We start from the raw sequence: 20,987 nt of genomic DNA, 5'->3' as shown, positions 1-20,987 counted from the left end.
TGATTACACACTGAAGGTGACCGTACACATTCAACAATTATTTTGAAATGCCTAAATGATATATATTTTTTTTAATTAGCAGTTTTACTATGCCTGGAGTGTTTATCATTGAATTTGTGAAATAGCCTTTCATGCTGCAGCTTATGCATGACAATGAATTGTTTGCTGTAATCAGTGACTCAGCAGAACATTAATGATAATTCAAATACTATAGACTATAAAGAGTTATTACAGCAATAAATTGGCTATGCAGCCTACTAAAATATGTTTGAAATTCCATCTACAACAATCCATTTTCAACAGCAGTGACATTTTTAAAAAGCTGTTTCATGACTTTATTATTGATAGGACAAAAATGATTTACTTTTTAATTTATTTTAGTCTTTGTTACTCCTCGATGATCATAGGGCCACACAACACCTCGCCAGCAGACCAGGTTTTGGGCAGCCCCCTTTAGTTGGGCTCATGTGGTTCCAACGTCCTTTGTCTCGCTCTCTACTGTTCTTTTCCAAGTCTGACTTTACTTCTAGTGTTTCCTTTTAGTTTCTGCAGACAAGTGAAAGCTAAGAAAAAGAACTTTTTTAATGATCAAATTGCATTAGCAGGTGATAAACCATGCGGCTTAAAAACTAAACGTCAGGAAGTCAGAGGAATATTAAGATATCCATTACTTTATGGTATATTTTCAACAATTTAATGTTTAAATTACAAAAGAGGCAAGTGTGTAATGGATGTTGTTAGATTACTCTACAATCATTTGATGTGAAAAGGGAGATTTGAAAATCTTGTTTAGTGCATGTGTAAGGGAAATGATTTTTATTATCATAGAATTATGTTTCGATTCACTGGATGCTTATAGAATGCGCACAGAAACTACAATTGCTACTCCATTCATCTGTAGATTCTTGTGTCAATATTTACATTATGGACAGATATCGACTTACACAATTTTCAGCATATTTTCTAATCAGAAAAGTTATCAAGAAAATTGTATAACCCAAGATTTTTCATGTAACAGGCCATACACACTATGCCCAGCGACTACATTTCAAATGTAGCTTAAATGAAACAGCTAAATTGCAATTAAAAAAAACAAGTTATTTAGTCAAAAGTAATGTTTAACAATATTTTACTCAACTATATGAATTTAAAAAACTATTTATATACACAGAAAGCTAATGTGGGACGTGAATATTGGCAATCACACCTATGGTTGTTAGACATTAGGTGAAAAACTCCCTTTAAAAAAAATCTTTTATGGCAGAGATTAAAGGTTTAAGCTTGTGTAAATCTGAGTGTGTGTGAGGTGAGCATTTAAGGCATTAATTCCCTTTTTTTTTCCCCCTAAAGATTGGTGGTTTGAGATAACACTTTTATGACAGAAATGTGAGCTTTTCAGGTAATCTCTCTGAGTTGCCAACAGAAACATGCAGCTTCAGGATTTTTAAAATGTGTACCTGTATTCATTTCAACAGTCTCAGTGTTATTAAAATTAAAAAAAAAAAAAAACGCCTAAGAATATGTGAAAAGGATTAGTTTACGTATTAAAAAAAATATTTGTAAATATAAGAGCACACACAGTAAAGATGCACAGTATACAAACAATTACTGATTTTTGTTTTGGTGTGTATTCACTATAATAAATACAATAGTACAAATACACAAGTAAGAATCTACAATCACAGACACACTTTTTGTTTTGTTTCGTTTAATGTTAGTTGTACTGATGATTTGTCAGTCTTACGATGCCTTCATTGTGTTTTAAGCTAGAATTGTACTACAATTCTTTTCATCGCTCATACAACACTGTAGCTGACAGACCCCCAGTCCTGTCTATGGTCTGATTACTCTGACAGAATGTTCTGCTTCTTGTTTCTTACAAAAGCACCTGGTGTTCGATTGCTTGTTCCATATTGTGATCATCCACCATCTACCCCCTACCGATCTGTATGCTTACAGTTGGTCAAACAATTGTTGCTGTTTCTCACCCCATATGATATGTGTGATTCTCAAGCAGCCTTAATATAATACAATCAAATACTCCTCCCCACAAAAAAAAAAAAAATCAAGAAAGGCAGTGAAGGTCAACCTGCGATGTCTTAATATCATCTTCTAGGACATCTAAATACAATGGCAAGTTGGAGAAAAATCTCAAAAATTTAGTTGTGAATGGATTTAGTGACTTCAAGAAATGAACTGCAAAATTTGTATCTACCAAAAAGCTGTCAGCATGTTATTCAAAATGTACCTGCCTTATCAAATTGCATCCAGGCCATCTTTCAGAGTTTAATTCCTGCTTTAGGTAAGATTGTGTGTATTGATCAAGCTGCCGATTTATACATTAATACATCACTGAGTTATTTTCAAAATGCAAGCACAACTTTTTAAAAATTTTGACAATTATCTGTCAATCTCTTACCTTATCCCAGGTGTGAATACAGTGGCATGAGCATGATGTAACATCTTGTACATCACCTTACACATGATGTAGCAATGGAGAAGACGACACACTGTAGCAAGTTCTGCACTGGCTCTTTACAATCTGAGGATCCCCGTACAGAGACGGATATAAGAGATGCTCAGTGACATCTTTCAATCTGGTGCCATGTGGTATCACCAACATGGTCATTTTTGTGTAAGACATGTTGCGAATGGGTCTCCTTCAGGAACTTCTTGGTGGTGTGCACATCACCACATCTTTAGATTTATTGCATTTTTTTCTTTTTCAGCTTTTTTTTTTTCAAACAATTTTTTTTTCATCAGAGGGGGGCAACTGTCAAACAGAATTAACTTTTGTACTGCTCTGATACCCTTTTTTACGATTTCATTTTTTTTTTTTTTTCAACATGATTGTTTCAGGTCTTTTTCTTTTTCCATCTTTTGATTCCCCCTTTTGTTCTATGTTCTTTTTTTCCAATTCCTTTAAACATCAGAGCAGTAGCAAAGTGGCATTCTCTGACAATAAAGCACAAGACATAAAACACCTCATATACAAGAAAAGTTCTCTCATACATTGTATGGCTCAATGTCAATTAGTAACAAAGAAATCTATAAAAGAGAGACATTTGAGTAATAGTCAACAGCATTCAAGTGAACAGTAAGTAAATATTTTGCCAGAAACAACATATTTTGACACTGTAGATTAATATTTACTACATTACTTGTCTTAAAAATGCAACACAACTTATTAACTTCTGTGACTGCTTCCAGATGAGGAGGGGTGGGGAAGCACATATTACCAAAATACCATTGCTGTTACAAACACAAAATACCCTAGAAATCAACACGCCTCATATTGCAAGCATATTGTCTGCTCAGCGTTGTGCTATATTACTTGCATTCATATGAATACACATGTTCATACACTAGCGGTCTCTATATCACTCTGCTGCCTATGAACAAAGTGAATGGTACAAAGAGAAAATGTGCACACAAACTACAATATATGTTCCATTCACCTGCAGATTCCTGCGTGAGATTAGTAATGTTGCACAAGAAAGGACTTTTGCTCTTTTTAACCAGATGAATGTTCTATCATGAGAAATGTCATACTACAAACTAGTTTTCATAATTAGACATACAAATAAATTATATAATCTTAGAATCTTAGGACAGTATTATGAACAACTTTAAAGCTCCCTCTGCTAAGATAAACTTGGTAAAATGAAATCTTGTCCTGCCATAGTGTCCAGCAGCATACAAAAAGCAGACCAGAACTGTTTAATGACCCCAATTTTTTTTAAAGTAATTAAAACCTTTCCTAGAAGCAAATCAACTGTTAGCAATGCCATAACTTTCTAATGTTTTTATCTGGTATGTGTTCATACATTATATCAAGCTACTTTTTGTTTTACATGTGCACATGACAAACCAGTCAGTCAAATTTTAGGAAAATTAAAAAAACCTCACACATGCGCACACACACATACTTGTTTATGGTAAGAGCCGCAAAAATGATAGCAGAGTCTAGGGACAGGGATACAATCAAAACCTCTCCAGTTTACATTAACTCAATGAAGTGGATTTTGCTCTAAGCAAAGATCTTGTGCTGCATGCTGGGAGTCTCGTGCTCCTGGTTAAACTTCTTCTTGATCTTGTTTTCCTATCACCGACGCCACGACCGGCTTTCCTGGTCTTCCTCCTCTTCTTCATCAGGAGCAAGCAGCAGCTGTTCATCTATATCCTCCTCTTTGCTAATGGTTACCTGAGTCTGGAGACAAAACTTTAATCAGAGTTGATAATTAAGTGAACAAGCATGATGTAACAAGACAAAAAGGTTACTATTACAATAAATGTTGCAAGGGAGCAATACGTTGTTGGAAAAAAGATAATTATCTGGCTGTTAAAGCCTTAACATATAGGCTCATTGTCTCCCTAAAATCTATAGGTATGAATGCATGAATTCGAAATACCAGTACTTATGCACAGCATTTTAGCAGACACCTTCAGCATAAAAAATTTCAATGTACAAATAGCATCACACAACTGCGAGTGAAATCAAAGGTCTAGAGTCTAGACAACAGTTTTTAACTTAACTTTATACAACTTTCCCTACCAAGTCACGAATAAGCACATTGTGGCATAAAGCTGTGAGCTGATTAAAAAATTAAAAAAAAAAAAAAAAAAAGTTGGCACATTACTCAGAGTTCAAGCTGGTGGTATACAATACTACAACTTTTATCACCTCATTAAAAAACATTCTTCTCCACTGGGATATGAGCCCAAGATCTCTGGATTAAAAGGCTAGTTTTTAAATAGATTATGCTGCATGAAATAGTGTACAGTTTTTCCTTACCTCTTCTTCCTCTTCATCATCGTTGGGCTCCTCAATACTTTCAGAGCTGACTGTCCTCACAACTCCCAGATGCCAGTGAAGATTCAGTACCTTCTTTTTGAACTTGCTTCCCATTGAATAGGCCTGTGAAAATTGATATAATCAAGTCTCACAAAGAATGAGGGTTGGGATAAGGAAACATCCAACAACAAATTATCATTCAAACCTCATTCCAACGATGGGTCAGGATGTATTGCAAAACGTACAAATATAACATCGTAACTAGTCTTTTTTTTTTTAAATCCAAACAACGGAATAAAATATGTAGGGTAAACCATCTGAAAGTTGTAAAATAATTGACCTGTTACTGAAAAACAAACTCAAAACTACAGGTTCAAAAATAAAAATTTAAACTTACCTGCTCTGCCTGTTTCCTGGTGAAGAAGGTCAGTATAGCACAAGGGATATCTTCTTTGACCTTTGATTGGACAATCTCACCAAAGGACTGAATGAAATGCAACAAAATGTTTAAATTTGTAATTTAGGAAGTGAATTTCTAGATGGAGGAAACAACAAACTGGCAGTAGTATTTTTAAAACAAAAAGTACTTTTCTTCTTTCACAGGTGAGTCAGGACGGACTGACCATAGTAACTTTTATGTTCAACATTCTGAAAGACACACAAGGAAATTACCATCATTATTTTTTTTTAAAAAGCAATAATTCCTTATGCGACTAAATTTACAAACTATTCACCACATGTGCAGAAAGCCATGTAATTTTCATAAAAAAAGATAAAAACTCACAGAAAAATGTGCTTTCACTTCTTCCACTTCTTCAAGATCAAAACCTCGAACTTCCAAAGTCTTGGGACGATTGTCAAGTGTCATGCTACCAGTTCTTCCTCTACCACGTCCTCTGCCTCGCATCCATGGTGATGACCCTCGACCTCTGCCCCTGCCCTTTCCCAGCAAACCCATGGAGGCAGCCTGGAAAGACAAAGGATCAGACTGCTGCTGCAAAATACAGGACATACAATTACTCCATAATTTCTCTCTAATGATCACTGTCATGAGAAACAGTTGGTATTCAAGTGGAATCCCTAGTAAAATAAATGAAACTGTTCCTAGGACTAACAAATTTTATTCACTTTGGAATTAGAGTGCTTATTTGTGAATCTGAATCTATATAGAAAAAAATATGCTCTCTTTCAAAAGTTATCTGTCGTTTGGAAACTTCTAAAATTAAAAAAAAAAAAAAAAAAAAAAAAAAAAAAAATTAAAAGGTGCTTAAAGAATGATAAGCCAAAGAATACTGGATTCAGAATTGACACCAAAGGTTGGGTGCTTGATTCTACTACCAATGCAAGCATTTTATATTTTCTCACTTGTTGCGTCAGCTCCATAAGACGCAGACGCAGAGCCGAGGTATCCTCCCCAGAACTCTGTTTTGTGATAAGCTCTAGCTCTGTGTCCAGTATTTCTTTCTTGGTCTGCTGCAAATTTGAACTTGGTGGACTTGGAGACATAGGGCTGGTTGATGAGGTTTTCACAAGCTTATGAGAGCCTGGATGAAGTACTTTCTTAGTTGGTTGGTTGCCGAACTTGAGCTTGTCGATGCTATCCGAGACAACTTTTAACATCTGCTACACAAAAACAAAGTATTTGTGAGAAAAATAAATCTGTTTTCGAGCCTTTTTCTGCTAATTTTTCACATTCACAATCTGTAAGAGCAACAAGCTGATTACTACAATATGCATGCACTATATTTCTCTTCTTTACTAAATGATTTTGATAAACAAAGCACACTCACCTTCATAATATTACTTTTTTCTTCTGGTAATAATGTTGTCTTGCCCTTTTCCAACTTTTCAATCAATGTCTGCAGGAGGAAACAAAAACTGCATTTAATCTTATATTTTAGATTATGCACACTAGATTTAGATGCTGGAGAATTTGTATATGCATACATAAATGATTGCTGTGTGTAGACAAATTTTTAAACAAAAATTCAACAGAAAGTAAAAAAACTGTTTCAAATATACAAATATCCCCAACTTGTAGTGAAAAAAATGCCCATGGCCATGCTAATACTGTTCAACTGCAAAATAATTTTTGTTTGTCAAAGGCAGGAAGTTTTCACAAACCTTTTGGTCCGCAATATGCTTTTCCAAAAGAATTTGCTTTTGTTTCTCAAGTTCAGCCTTCTTCTCCATAGCTTCCTGAGGAGTCAAATCAATGACACCAGATTTACTGAACAGTTTATTAGGGTGGTCACAAATAAGCCTATATCTGTCCCAAATATTACACCAATATCTCCCCTGTGCAATTCCTTATGGTATTACTCTTACTTAAAATGTTCTCAGACCTATAAGAGAAAGTCTACACTTTACTTCAAATAAAATATACTCCAACTCAGTAATTAAAATTATATGCATCATACACTTTGCTAAATATGCAACTTAATTTAAAAAAAAAAAAGAAAAAAAGAAAGAAAATATGATGGAGCAAAACCAAAGAAAATTCACTTTTTTCAGTTCCTCATTCTTTTTGATCGCTTCAATGCGTGTAACAAAGTCAGCAGTCTTTACAGCAGTAGGACTGGTAATAGGGGCGACTGCTGACCGTGCCCTGTTAACCTGTTGATTGAACACGGTCTTCTTTAAGTTGCCCATGGAAGTGGTGTACACAATGCTCTGTGGAGTGTAATAAAAACAAATGATACAGCTCTAACCCATACAGTTTCTAAAATCTAAAAAGCACCATTTAAAGTATTATGCCAAACAAAATGTTTTTTGAAATGCTGTTAGCAAAACCACAACTTTTTATGCTTATTTAACAGCAGAATAAAAGGTCACAAAATCAAACACTTATTAACTATGAACCTATGGTTAGCCAGGATTATTTTTAACACCTTTTCTGACATATTATGCTGTGCTGACTTGGCCATGTTATTAAGAGACATCTTGTGTGCTCCAGGCATACCCATGCGACCAAACATATTAAGGCGTGCCCCACCATCTTGAGATGTGCTGGTGACTGCTTCAGAGGATGACTTTGGAAAGAAGAGAAATAAAAATTACTATATATTATACTTGAAGCTAAAAAGAAGGATAAACCCATTAGCTTATCTTTAACTCTTTGCCGGCACGGCGGAGATTTTTGTACGCCCGCGCGCAGACTCTTAGTCGCCACGGCGGGTTAAAATAACCGCCGTGTTTTTAGATTTTTTTTGGCGTTTACAGCTTTTTTTTCCGTAAAGAAATCGCTTAGTTACGATAGCTTGTTCATTTCTGAACACAGTTATTTCCCTTGTAAAGGGAGAGTACTCTGTCTTGACTTAACTATCGTCAATTTTCCAGAGTAACCTTTCTTTTCCCCTTGAAAAAAAAATGGCGAGACGATGTACGATAGATATGCGGCTAGTTCCTCGGATTTTCAGAAATCTGGCATCATTTGTGAATTTCTATGGACAAGAACAATGTGTGTGCATTTCTTTTTGGTTTTCAAAGATCAAAATGTGTTCCAATAAGTCATCTTTGTGTTAGACTTCGTGTACGGTGACAACTTGTGTAACCACGTGTAGAAAAAAATTTCTGCTTCATCTACCCGATTCTGTATGGATTACAATAATAAAAGTGAGCTCTCAAGCAAGTTTCAGGTAGGATTGTTAAAATTTTACACATTTTCATCTATCATTCTCAATTTGAATTATTCTTCTAGCTCTTTTAGTTATTTTCTTATAATTTTTTGAAAAACGTTAAAAATCATGCGTACCAGTGTGTAAAACTGCCTCTAGCTCTACCTTCGGCAAAGAGTTAACTCCATTTGGCGGAAAATAACGAATTTTTAATATTTAAGAACTGTTTAATCCTTGTCGTCAAACACTACAAGAGTTGGTTGCTAATTCTGCTGCTAAATCTTGTAATGAAAACTGATGTTTCTACTGCTGCCCAATGGGTGGCCTCCTGAGCCAGTGAACTTCTGTGATAGGCAGACTACTAACCAGGCAATATAGCCCCTCCTTTAGTTACTTTTTAAGTTTAATAAGATGTTGGATTACCTCTGCATGCATCACGTTGTCAGATGAATCCAGAGCATCCTGATTACTGCCAGGCCCCAGCCGTGGAGCAACAGCATCAGGTCCTCTACTTATTGCAATCTGATCACCCCACCACCACCACCACTTGCACTCATGTCTTTTGCATCGCCTGCAGAAGGACGATGCCAGAAGAGCTTGATGAAACGATTGTTAAAGACAGGTTCACTACTAAAGTAGGCCCGGGATGCTTCCTCATTTTTGGAAAAAGAAATCAGGGCTGCAGAGGGATCATTATTATAGCTGACCTGTACAAAAGAAAAGAGGAAAAAGAATTAAGATAAGTTACCGAAGTATAGCAATATGCCAACAACATACAACCTAATTTCCCTGGTAAAAACAAAAAAGTCTCTCCTCCTTCCATAATTTTACTAACGGCAATTATTTATACATATTTTAGCATTCAGAACAAAATCTGACTTCACCTGTATATTAGTCAGAGTGCCAAATTTGCCAAAGTGCTCATTGAGTTTTGCAATATTGTTAAATTCAACAGGTATTTTGCGCACTTCTAGAGTCAAGTTTTCATGCTTGAACTGCTGCCTGTTAAAACCTGTAGCAATAAACACAAAAAACACATTAGAAAATGAGTTCCATTGATATTATATATATATTTATATATAATCTCTATAGCACTTATTAAAAGGTGGTATGGTAAATATTCTGGCCATGCATATGCTAAATTAAGTAAGCTTAATTTATTTTAAAAATTAATAATTTATTTTATAAGCAAGCATTTATTTAAACAATTTTTTGAAACATATGCATGGCTGAAACTAAACAAGAACTTGCAGTCTAGAAACTGAAAAGTCACACTCACCACCAAGGCGATTGAAGTCAAAAGGTTTTTTCCCACCCACATGCCCAAAGCTATGACGAGGGTTAAAGTGGGTTCGCTGCACAATCCTTGTGGTGGCATCCTCCATTTCTGAATGAGTGCGCTTGGCAGGAATGACAATTCGTGAGGCAGCGGGTGTAGGGGAGTTCCTTTCTTTTGCTGCTGTCAATTAAACATATTTAAAATTTCTACACATAACAGATCTCAAAATGCAAAATTGAAATTACCAAAGTCTCTCCATCCATTTCCAAGTATAAAATTTTAAATGATCTTTTATTATAAAAACACCCTGCACCATCTTTTAAATTTACGTTGATTGCCTGGATGAATAACTTTTATCAATGGATTTTTTATCAGAAGGATGAAATATGATTTTTAGATATGAATATTGAAGACAACTGATAAGATATATTGCCACATAATTTTTCAAAATGCTATCTTATGACTAGTGTATGAGGCAAACACATATGCATCATTGACTGCAAAGAAGCTAAGACAGTAAACGATAAAACTGCCAAAATAATACTGCATATTTATAAGACACTAATTCCTGATCCCTCACATGCTGGTTTTTTCTGATGATATATTTCAATTTTGACTTCTTTCAAGAATTAGCCCGATTTCACTAACCTGAATTGTCTATATAAATATAAAGGCCATGTAACAGAAAACTTCTGTAGCTTTTTTTAAAAAGTAAACAGCTGGATATGAAACAATGCATTCGGCAAATTTAATGTATGTCTTACCATCCTCTGCTTCATCTAACAAAGTAGGTACCGCAACAAGGTCTCGCTGACGGACAGGTAGAGGGGGTGGGGTATTCTTGGTTGTGGGCGGGAATAGCCCCGGGGGTGGTGATGTCCAGAATGGCTGTGGTGCTGGGGGAGGGCCAGTCATTGCTGGAGCCTCTGGATTATAGCCTTCTGCAGGATCTGGGACTGCATCAAAACAAAAAATCCTTTTATATCAAGTAAACTTAAAAAAAAGGAGGGGTGTGTCAGGTAATTTAAGGCTTTATTACACTGAAGCAGCTGGTCCTATAAACAGATGCAGCATGTAAGGAAAGAACAGAATGCCTAAGAAGAGATCTAAACCAAGGACAGCCAATCTTCACTATACTTGTGACAGGCCATTGAACCAGCTAAGCAAATGTATTATGCAGAAAGTGTAGGTAATGAACACTGTATGATACCACCAATACATCAGAATGGAGAAAATAGTTCTTTTATTTCCAAGTCACAAAATGATGCCCTGAAAATTTTAAGTATTTTATGTGCTTTCAGAAATCATTCTTCTCTGACAGATTGCATGGATGTATACATTTTTAAGAAAACAAGTCACCATGAATTTGGTGACCAGGGTTTATCTACTGGTCGAAACAAAACAAAGCTGTCCAAAATCGCTACTCCAGTCAGATGATTCAATTTTTTCCCCACCAGTTTGGTCCCTTTGGCATGAGTATTATTAATTCCTAATACAGGTTTTGCTAAGCCAAGCCCAAATTTTTCAGTGTGAGTTCCACCCTCCATCTACTTTTATGCAGTGCTGTATCACATGCAGTTACCAGCTGCGTTGTAAATGCATCCAATAAAAACATAACACAGTTGTCCTAAACTAATTAACACCATAGCTTTCTTAGATGGAATCACTTCTAAATCATATACAAACTGGTGAACAGGGCAGACTGCCACATCTGGTAAGTCAAGGAGGGATTAAAATAATGAAAAATGAAATTTAGACATTTTTCTAATAACAAAAATATTAGAAAATAAAACAGTACCTAATTTATTTTATGTAGTTCCATAGCCCAGTATTTTCAGCTTACCCTGTGGCAGAGGGGGTCTTGGTGGTAAATTAGGCCTGACAGCCATCATACGTGGATCACCTCCAGGCCCAGGTGGTGGTAGGTGCATACGTGGGGGCAAGTAACCCAGCCGTGGTGGTGGAACATTAATTGCTACTGATACTGGAGGTGGTGGTAAGGGGTGCCCTGCTCAGGAAACAACAACACAACATCAATCACTTGCTGGTGCCATTCATCGATCATCAGCTGGGACTTACCAAAACCTTGGTAAATTTTATTTTATTTGGTAAAGTAAACAAATGCAAAGTAGTTACTCTGCAGACTGCACATTTCACTACACTAACTCTTTAAATTTGATAGCTTAATTTTTTCCTGCTAAATTTTATATTACTGGATGAAGCAAGTTTTAAGTTTTAAGTTTTTAACCCCAAACCAGTAAGAAAGTTATTACTTCCATCACCCAAAAAAATCACAGCCCCTGCCAAAATATATGCCTGGTTACCTGGTGGAACAGGTGGAAAGGGCAAGACATTAGGAATACCAATGTCTTCTACCACCACAGGATCCATGCCATGGTCATAGGGACACAAGTCACCCAACATGCAGAAACCTTTCTCTGCAACAACACCCAGCACCACAAGATGATAAGCTTTTTAATTCCCCACTATAAACTTAAGCCTTGACATTAGACAAAATACTCTATGAATCATGCAAAGGAAGTTTTTTTTCCAAAAGAATAATTAAATGAAGATGTTTTATGGACAAGAAGCCAAAGCCATGAATTAAACAGTCAGGGAGTTACGAAGGATTTTTTAAAAATGTGATCAAGAGATAACCTCTAAACCCATACTGGTCTATAATGCCCTAGTCTTTAGTAATGAACTGGAGGTAAAGCAACCAAAAAGGCACCATAATGCCTTCATAGTTATGCCCTCACAGACAGAAGCACAATGAGACAGTTGTTGATTAACAACTAATGCGTAGCCATTAGGTAACCCCAGAGGTTATCAGAGGACCTAAAGATTGTGTTTCAGCTTGGTTCATAGATATGACTCCAACCAATCCGGCTATGTCCACCTTGCCAATTCACAGGCTACAAATATAAAAGACCAGAAATGTTTGTCTGCTTCTCTCATTAAACCATCCTTAAATCCTACGAGCACAACCTATGTGACAGGTCAAGTCACACAGGCTTGGAATATCATAGGGAAATGAAAACATTTTAGAAAAAGAACAAATTAATTCACAAATAAAAATGACTGTAACAGGAAACAAAAATCCACAAGTATTTCTTGCTTAAATCTGCCACAACAAACTATGCTGCATGCAGACACAATGTTAATGCATATATTCCACCTAAAAAAACACAAACTGCTCATGGGCTTCCTGCGAACTTTGTTAAATGCAAAAACTAAAATTGTTAATATCTCCTTGGTTTCTTTAATCTTTACAATAAAATCCAAAGATAAACCTCCAGTGGGTTATACAACATAAGGAATACAATAAAATACAGTTTCACAAAAAGGATGGAAGACTGAACACAGGAATCCACAAACACATAATTATCTCCCATGCCGATGGCATACACACATGACATTGTCTTTACACATCAGAAAATATCAATATTGTGTAAATGAGGATTTAGTAGCTTATGCAAAAATACAAAGCAACAAACAAAGTCACAGAATCAAATCACAGCAACAATGAAAATATAAACATCACCAGATTAACAAAGTTGGATCTATTTGTCAGATCATATTCATATTTTCTTCAGAGAGACTTAAAATTAAAATTCTGACAAAAGTTTTGAATAAAGTGATCATTGTCCAACCAAGATATCAACAGTAGCTGAAACTTAATTCTTTCAAGCTTACAGTTACTGACCTGCATGATGTAAAACATTAATACTCATAAGCTTACTGCAATCAGGTGTTCATATGCTGATGCATGGATAAACGATGTAATCCATCCAGGGGTAAATGAAATCCAACACTTAATCCAACTACAACAGTTTTTCCTACAAACATGCAGATGGAGAATCAACACATATATTCCACTGGGTAGGGGGTCGCCTTGCACAGTTGGACTGGAGATTAATGCTCACCACTAGCACTCTAAAATGTAGAAGACACTCAGATCTCCCTTTCCAGCAAAGTGCTTTAGTTTGACTATAGGAGAGGGTATATCTGAGTCACTCGTACAAAACTGCCCCTTTGTATAACACCAATTTTAGCTCAAAGAATGATATTGGCAAATGTGATACCCTTCATAATCCTTGTCTTATCAGGATTATTAAACAAGTGATTTCCTTTCCCACACACAGTATACAAAAACTACAAATATCTTGCTGATTCAATGGTCAGACCTGGGAATATGAACACAGCGCTTACACGAGACCAAGTAAGCTCTTGTGAGTCCCATTCACCGCATATAACACTCAACAGGTAAGCAAAAAAAAAAACCCACACACCCACACAGTCAGTACACCTTCATAAATGTAGTCTGCAGACTACTAGGCCCAATCAATTAATAATAATAACAAATGTGTGATGGCGCATAATCACGCTCACAAAGAAGCATGCTCTCTGTCTCAGTGCTTGAGACAAGTAGGAAACATGGACAGCACACAAAAGATGAAAGGAGAAAATTCAAGTCAAACAAAGAAGATGCAAAGAGAAATCGGGAAACAGTAAATGTGTCATTAATCGAAAGAGGAAGACAAGCAGATAGACTAGCCAATAGGCAATAATCACAACTATTGACAACTATGCTGATTGGTATAATAAGCTATGTTCATGGAACAGATGTATTTTTTAGAGCAGGTTTAAAAGATCTGATGGCTGATAAAATGATCTTTTCTATTTTTAAATTTTTAGGTGCTACCATGTCATCCACTGGGAGACAGAGAAAGCCAAATCCTTGAAAGTATGCAGGAAACTACACAAAAGTGTATAATATGAACTGCTATACTTCCACCCAAACTTAATATTTCACGCACTTTCAGCATGTGCAGACCATGCAAAATCAATAGAGAGAATCTTTAGGGTGTTTCCATATTTTTCTTATAATTTTACCCCTCATAGTTTTCCCAAGATGGAGAGGAGAAGCAAGTTGATGCATGCTCCACCAAGGTCCCATTGGAGTTTTTTGTGCAAACAGGTGTCAAGGTTTTGAGGCCTCTCCCTACTGACCAGACCTTGCCCCACACAATTTTTGGTTGTTCCTGAAGCTGAAAGATCTGCGTGGAGTGAACTTCAAAACTTGAGAGGAATTTATTGGTGGAGTGAGGGAGCAGATGAAACTGATGCCAAAATTGGCATTTTTAGAGTGTTTTTAAAAATGGATCCAAAGAGCTGAAAAATGTGCTCAGTTGGTGGCAACCATGTTTAACAATAACAAAAAAGAAAAAAAATGTTTAAAAAATTCTCTGGATTTGTTTTATTGGCAATATACAGGCGGAAGTGGCATCAAGGGCCACACTTTATATGTCTTGTTTTACTTTCACAACCTTGTTTAACTTAAGATAATGTTAAGCAATTCAAGTTAGGTCTTGCTACTTAACTACTTGTCACTAAACATCTTACAAAGCATGACAACTTGCACCACATAAAAATTATCTGACTTTACTTGCAAAAAATTTGTAAAGCAGCTTACCATCAAAGTTCTGGCACCTCATTCGAGCTTGACCTGCACCAGGTGGCCCTCCTGGCCTAGGAATTAGCAATGGAGGACCCTCCCCAGGCGGTGGAGGTTCTGATGGTTTAAGAGGTACTGCAATCATGCTTGGCAGGGAGGAATTTGAGGTGACCACTGCTGGATAATGACCGTTATCCTGTGTGGGTGTAGACCCTCGACTGTCTGGGTCCATACCAACTGAGCAGGTCAAATCATTGTTAAGTTGCAAAATAACAATAATAAAACACATAATCCATCTTTTTCTATAAAATAAAAATGTACACTTATTGTAAACCCAACCCTTTAAGTAAGCACTGCATATTATTTTAAAAACTTGTACCTTTGGGTATATCTACATCTTAAACTATTTCACAGGACAGCCAGCTGCAAATATTAGTAAGCAAAAGGCAAGAATTCTCACGGCAAGTTGTAAACTAATAGACTAACAATCAAGAGTATCCTCAAATGACACTTACTTCGGGGACGAGAAAGTGACCTGCTTCTTGACCTAGGCCGACTCCAGGATCGTGAATGACGATTCAGTTTTTCACGCAAATCCCTTTCCCTGGGGCTACGAGACCTTCCCCTGACACGGTCTGGAGAGATTCTGTATCGACGAGGACTGCGGGATCTACTACTACGTCGGCGGTATCTTCGGTCAGGAGAATAGCGTCTCTCCGGAGAGTACCGACTTCTGTCATCATACCTCCGCCTTCGTTCTTCCCTGTTAAAAATAAAAGCAATGCTGGGTTTGACATGTGCTTAGAACTGCAAATTATGCAGATATAAGACCACATAAAAAGAAAACCAGACAAATTAGTGAGCTATCAGGCATGTTACGCTTTTATACAATACTATATTACCTCTCATAGCACTTCATGGCAATTCATTACCCATCCTAACTATATATATAACACTGTGACAAAAGTTTGCCTCTGGCATACAGTCAGACTTAAATTGTTTGCAACATCTTTATTTTGCTTTTGAACATGAATCTACATCAAGGAATAAAGGTTTGACAATATGTATTATGATAATATTTGCTTTTTATGTGCGTTTGTTTGGTGTCTATTTGAATGCATGAATTGGATAACCAACGAAGGGAAAAAAAATGTCGGTGAAAGGTGGATTACTTTTGACATATATTTTATTCACACAATGAAGTTCTGAACATTTGGGGTGCGCTGAAACTTTTCACTTAACAAATTTTTATAATTTCCACACAAAAGTATTTGTCAACATTTTCCTACAAAAAAAATTAATGCTATCTGAACTCATACTGATGGGCGTCATGGTATTTTGTCCTGAAATCACCAAGATAACCGCCTTTGTCTAGTAGATGATGGGAGTCGTGTAGAAAAAATGGTTGTCTGAACACTAATTTTATTAAATATCTGCTAAGAAGCTCAAAAATACTAACAGATTTACAGAAAGATACAAATTTTGCTTAAAACTGAAAGATTCAGTCCAACTGTGACGGCCATTAGATTTGCCATTTTCGTAATGAAGCTCTGTTCCATGTCAACTTTTTACACAAATGTAACCTTGACTTAATCTTGCTAAGAGATGTGCAGTGCTTCCCATAATGGCTTGAAACAGATGATGTGGCAAGCGTTTTATGCTTTGTCCTTAGCTTTTTACTGCTTTGTAGTCATGAGAGTCATCAGATTTTGACAGCCGACAAGATAAATGCAATAAATTTTGTCATTTGTGACCGACAGTCAGCTTCCACACTATGACTGCATGAACTTGTGTTAACAGTTGGATGTTTCTACTTTGAAATGTTACTGATGTAACAATAGTTTATTTTTTTACATTGTGGGACAAAGGGCGGGATTTAGTCTCCCATGACGGCTGTTATCTATGACTGGAAATGTATTAGTTCCCATATGACGACCGTTAGTGCTGAACTTTCTCTCTTGTACTCTTTTTAACAGGGCAGTGGCAGATAATCCACATGAAGGCGGAGGAGTGGGAAGTAGAAAAGCGGGAGGAGGAAGAAGAAGTTGATACGCCCTTGTCTGGAGGTAGTGAATCACAGGTTACTCCTGGTGACACCTACAAGGTTTTGTGGAAGGGAGTGGCAGGTTCTTAGTCATAATAAGCAACAACATACAGTGTTAATTAACCATGTGGGAAAGAGAGGCTGGGTCTGTGGTGTTTTACTGGGCATGCAGTAGTAATTGCCGTACTTTTTTGTTCTCACATGAAGATGCCTAGATGACATACTAAAAATGTAATTGCACAGGAACCAGATGAGCAGTTATCTTTTTAACTACATTTATGGACACTTCATGCCACATATTTTCAACAAATATTACAAGATAACAAGAATCCTGAAATTAGTTTTACCCCCCCCCCAGCCCATTATAAGGGTTGAACTTTTGTCACAGTGTCATGTACATTTTTGTTTTACGACCAAAAAGGAAAATGTGCTTACATTTCACGACCACGTCGAGGGCTTGAACTCCTGCTGCGGGACCGACGCCTTCTGTCTCTACTGTCTCGAAGATCACGCCTGTCATTATCTCGCCGATCATTTTCACGTTTATCAGCCTCATATCGATCCATGTCTCGCCTGTCACTGTCACGGCGTTCTCGATCCTCCCTACCAACTTCTCTCTCTCGATTTTCTCTAGCATCTCGATTTTCACCACGGTGATCCTTATTTTCAACTGCAGGTTCCATCTTGACTGTCTGGGGTAGCTAAATATTGCAGGCAGCAGTATATAAAGGAGAAAATAGATTTTCTTAACCTTATAAATTATCTAGTTTGAAGATTTCATGCTTAATGGAAAGGCCTTTATTTATATACCATTTTTTTTTCAACCTTTCACATATTTATAAGTGCTTACTATATGCACATACATCACCAACACTGACACTCTTAAACCGATGCTTACCCATAACTGTGATCCATCTTCTATTCGTTTGCCTCGCCTACCAACACTGCTGTTGGAATCACTGTTTGTTGCTTTGGACTGTGAAGAGCTAGCACTGACTGGTTGTGAAGCATTTCGTATAGGCGACAGTGCGTCAGCCCTTGCTGGCAAAGGCTCATTCTTAACTGGAACTGGTTCCACTTTTGTTGGTGTCACTGATGGGGTAACAGCAGGTGTGGCAAGTGGTGTTGATGTTGTGGAAAGATTAGGGGCAGCTGATTTAGCAATATGGGCTTCATACACTTTGGTCCTGAGGCCTTCAAAGAGGTCATCCACAAATGGCTTTGTTTCTAAAATGTAGATGAATTATTTATTGGTAAACTTCAAACACTTATACAATATAGAAAAGCACTACGAAAGTAAACAGCCCTTATTCTTGGCATGGTTGTTCACAAGCACAATCTCTTTCACGCAATAAAATTTGCACATCTTGACTGCAGTGCAAACCGTCTGTTTTTAGCAGATCTTTTGGTGGCACTTCTATGTAAGCACATATTCCTGCCTTTCACATTATTAGTCTTCTTCTCTTCACGCCCTTCTCACTATCACTCACACAGTTTAATAAACTTACTTTGTTGCAAAAAGACATCAAGTTGATCATTACAGATGTCCCTCAGTTCAGTCTCTGGTTTGTCTTTGCGCACTAAAGCACAGACATACTTTGCTAAGGCAGTTGGCTCAGCATCACAACTGAAAAATAGAATCCAGAAGCAAAGAATGCAAAAACTAATCTGCTTCTAAAGAGTTTGTGTGAGTAGAGTTAACTGAGAGAAAAAAAAATATCAGCAGACTATAATGGTAAAATAACAAGGTTTGACTTGTTCAACTTTTGCAATTTGACTTTCCTGGTTTTAGCTTTCTGATTGCGCATTTGGTTCTCTTTTGAGATAGTTTACAATGTTTATGTAATGATAACAGAATTTATACAGCGCATTTCCCCACATACAATCATGCTCAATACACTTTACAATAGAAAGGAGCAGTAGGCAATGATGCCATATGACAGATGGCCATCATAATCAGGCAAACATATGCATAGTGATCACTGCCAGAAAAACGAAGGAAAACAAAGACAGGACTAAGGTGGAAAAAGGAACAGTCAGGGTAAACCGATTACAGTAGGTCTTTCTAAAAGAGATAGCTTTTAGTTTTAAGTCCAGGTGGAAAGCACATACCATCCCTGCTGAATCCAACAGCCAGTTGAAAAAAAGATAAACTACTTTCATTTATCCTGCACTTACGAAAACTAACTGGGCAGCAGTGAGCAGGTTTAACATGCCAGTCCACTCCTTTACATTTGAAAGCCATTTTTTCTTCTGTCCACATTGGTCAAACCCCTCACTAAGATATAACCTTAGTTGATGGCACTGTGTAAAACACAATTAACTAACCAAACCCCAACCAAGAGACCCAAAGGAAGGGTTTTGGATAGCATCATTCTGACTGCACCACATGAATGCTGCAGGAAAGAGATTCCTAGCATTCTGTGCATCCCAAGTAATTTTCAAGTGCCTCAACAGCTCATTGATTCTGAGAAGTCATTGTTAAACTGGTTAATCAAGAGCAGTCACTTTGTGATTTGTGTGGTACTGACACTGCAGAAAAATTACAGAAATTATGTACTTAAACAGAGGTATCAGGTACCATCCCATGGAACAGAGGACAGCATGGCAAGTGTCACTGATCATTTCGCCCCACAAATGAAAAATCACATTTATTCACCATTGTAAGATATGTTCTCTGGATGTGAGCATTTTTGTTTAGTAATATGATGGCTCACAGGGCTTCTGCTTACGCAAAAAATTGCGTACAGTACGCATTAAAAGTTCGGAGGACCCCTTCAATTTTCGTCAATGGGGTCCCATTCAAATATGGGCGAAGAACAGGGACCCCTTAAAAATCTGAAGAAGGGGTCCCTGGGACCCCAAAGAATTTAGCCTTAGCAGAAGCCCTGGCTCAACTTATTCACATGGCTGTTTAAAATAGGCAGCTGAGCTTGGGCATATACATCGTTCCAGCAACTTGCGACTTTTTAGTAATATTTAATTTCAATAGCTACTTGTGTCATCGGTAATCTAGTGTTTTGGGTCTGGGACGATTTGATTTTTCGGTTTTGCGATGAAATGGACATAGCTTGGATGAAATGACTGGTGTGAAAGTACCTGTACAACAGCTAGATTAGAGCGGTTATGTATTAGACTTCCATCTGCAGGTCGAAAACAAAAGTATTTTTATTTAATCGCCAATAAACAGACATACAAATATTAATTAAAATTATTCCATTTTACGCTGTACATCAAACGTATAAATGTAAAGAAAGCAATATGAAACCTCCCTATTACCTTCAGAACTATTGGGAAACGATAAAGATGATTTTGAAGGAAATCAAGTTCAAGGCCGTCTTCAAATAATATCTTTTTAGTCTTCTAATAATTAGAAAATGCTAAAAACTTACAGATAAAAATAAAAACGCATTTCACTATAAATTCTTCGCTGTACGCATTCACTTTCCCAAATGCACCAACCATTTATCAAGTAATTAGTCCTAAACATGACATATCTACTTACATCGGCGACAGTTTCTGCACGAGCCACTGTTTCAAAGCGTCCACATTCTCTATCAACATCTTGACTCCTGACACAAATTTCAGTTTTTCAAAATCCCTGATTTTCCTTGAGTTTCATAGACTAAACATATGATTACAATGGTACTTCTGATAACCTGCGCGGCACAAAAAATGCCTCAATTTAACTGAAAATGTCGGTTTTTCGATTTCGTGGACACGGCGGATGTATTAAAATCTCGTTGCCAAAGTATCCCAGGGTCAATTAATATTAACATTGAAAATATAAGATT

The 20,987-nt window shown here is 36.8% G+C and overlaps 1 protein-coding gene across 1 annotated transcript; it reads right to left on the bottom strand.

The window, feature by feature from the left end:
- Positions 1 to 2,673: 2,673 nt before the first annotated feature.
- Positions 2,674 to 20,930, bottom strand: LOC112559630 (RNA-binding protein 26-like). The gene is made up of 21 exons (XM_025230965.1): positions 20,699 to 20,930; positions 18,702 to 18,820; positions 18,092 to 18,420; positions 17,629 to 17,894; positions 15,665 to 15,912; positions 15,168 to 15,386; positions 12,016 to 12,129; positions 11,535 to 11,699; positions 10,456 to 10,647; positions 9,692 to 9,871; positions 9,297 to 9,424; positions 8,931 to 9,119; positions 7,687 to 7,827; positions 7,301 to 7,468; positions 6,920 to 6,994; positions 6,586 to 6,654; positions 6,161 to 6,418; positions 5,580 to 5,789; positions 5,193 to 5,279; positions 4,796 to 4,918; positions 2,674 to 4,222 (listed from the first exon to the last, which is right to left on the bottom strand). The coding sequence occupies exons 1-21, from the start codon at positions 20,755 to 20,757 to the stop codon at positions 4,106 to 4,108; spliced, it is 3,456 nt and encodes a 1,151-aa protein (XP_025086750.1). The 5' UTR covers positions 20,758 to 20,930; the 3' UTR covers positions 2,674 to 4,105.
- Positions 20,931 to 20,987: the final 57 nt, after the last annotated feature.

This window comes from Pomacea canaliculata, linkage group LG3 (genome assembly GCF_003073045.1).
Source record: "Pomacea canaliculata isolate SZHN2017 linkage group LG3, ASM307304v1, whole genome shotgun sequence".
Taxonomy (NCBI): domain Eukaryota; kingdom Metazoa; phylum Mollusca; class Gastropoda; order Architaenioglossa; family Ampullariidae; genus Pomacea; species Pomacea canaliculata.
This window is presented reverse-complemented; position numbering and strand designations above follow the sequence as displayed.

What these genes read in the sequence shown, in the direction of transcription:
- LOC112559630 (XM_025230965.1), bottom strand. Translation starts at nt 20,757, where the DNA reads ATGTTGATAGAGAATGTGGACGCTTTGAAACAGTGGCTCGTGCAGAAA. An exon ending in TGACTTCAATCGCCTTGGTG is followed by an intron (nt 9,425 to 9,691) that starts GTGAGTGTGACT and finishes TTATTGCTACAG; the next exon opens with GTTTTAACAGGCAGCAGTTC. An exon ending in CCAGGAAACAGGCAGAGCAG is followed by an intron (nt 4,919 to 5,192) that starts GTAAGTTTAAAT and finishes CAATTTTCACAG; the next exon opens with GCCTATTCAATGGGAAGCAA.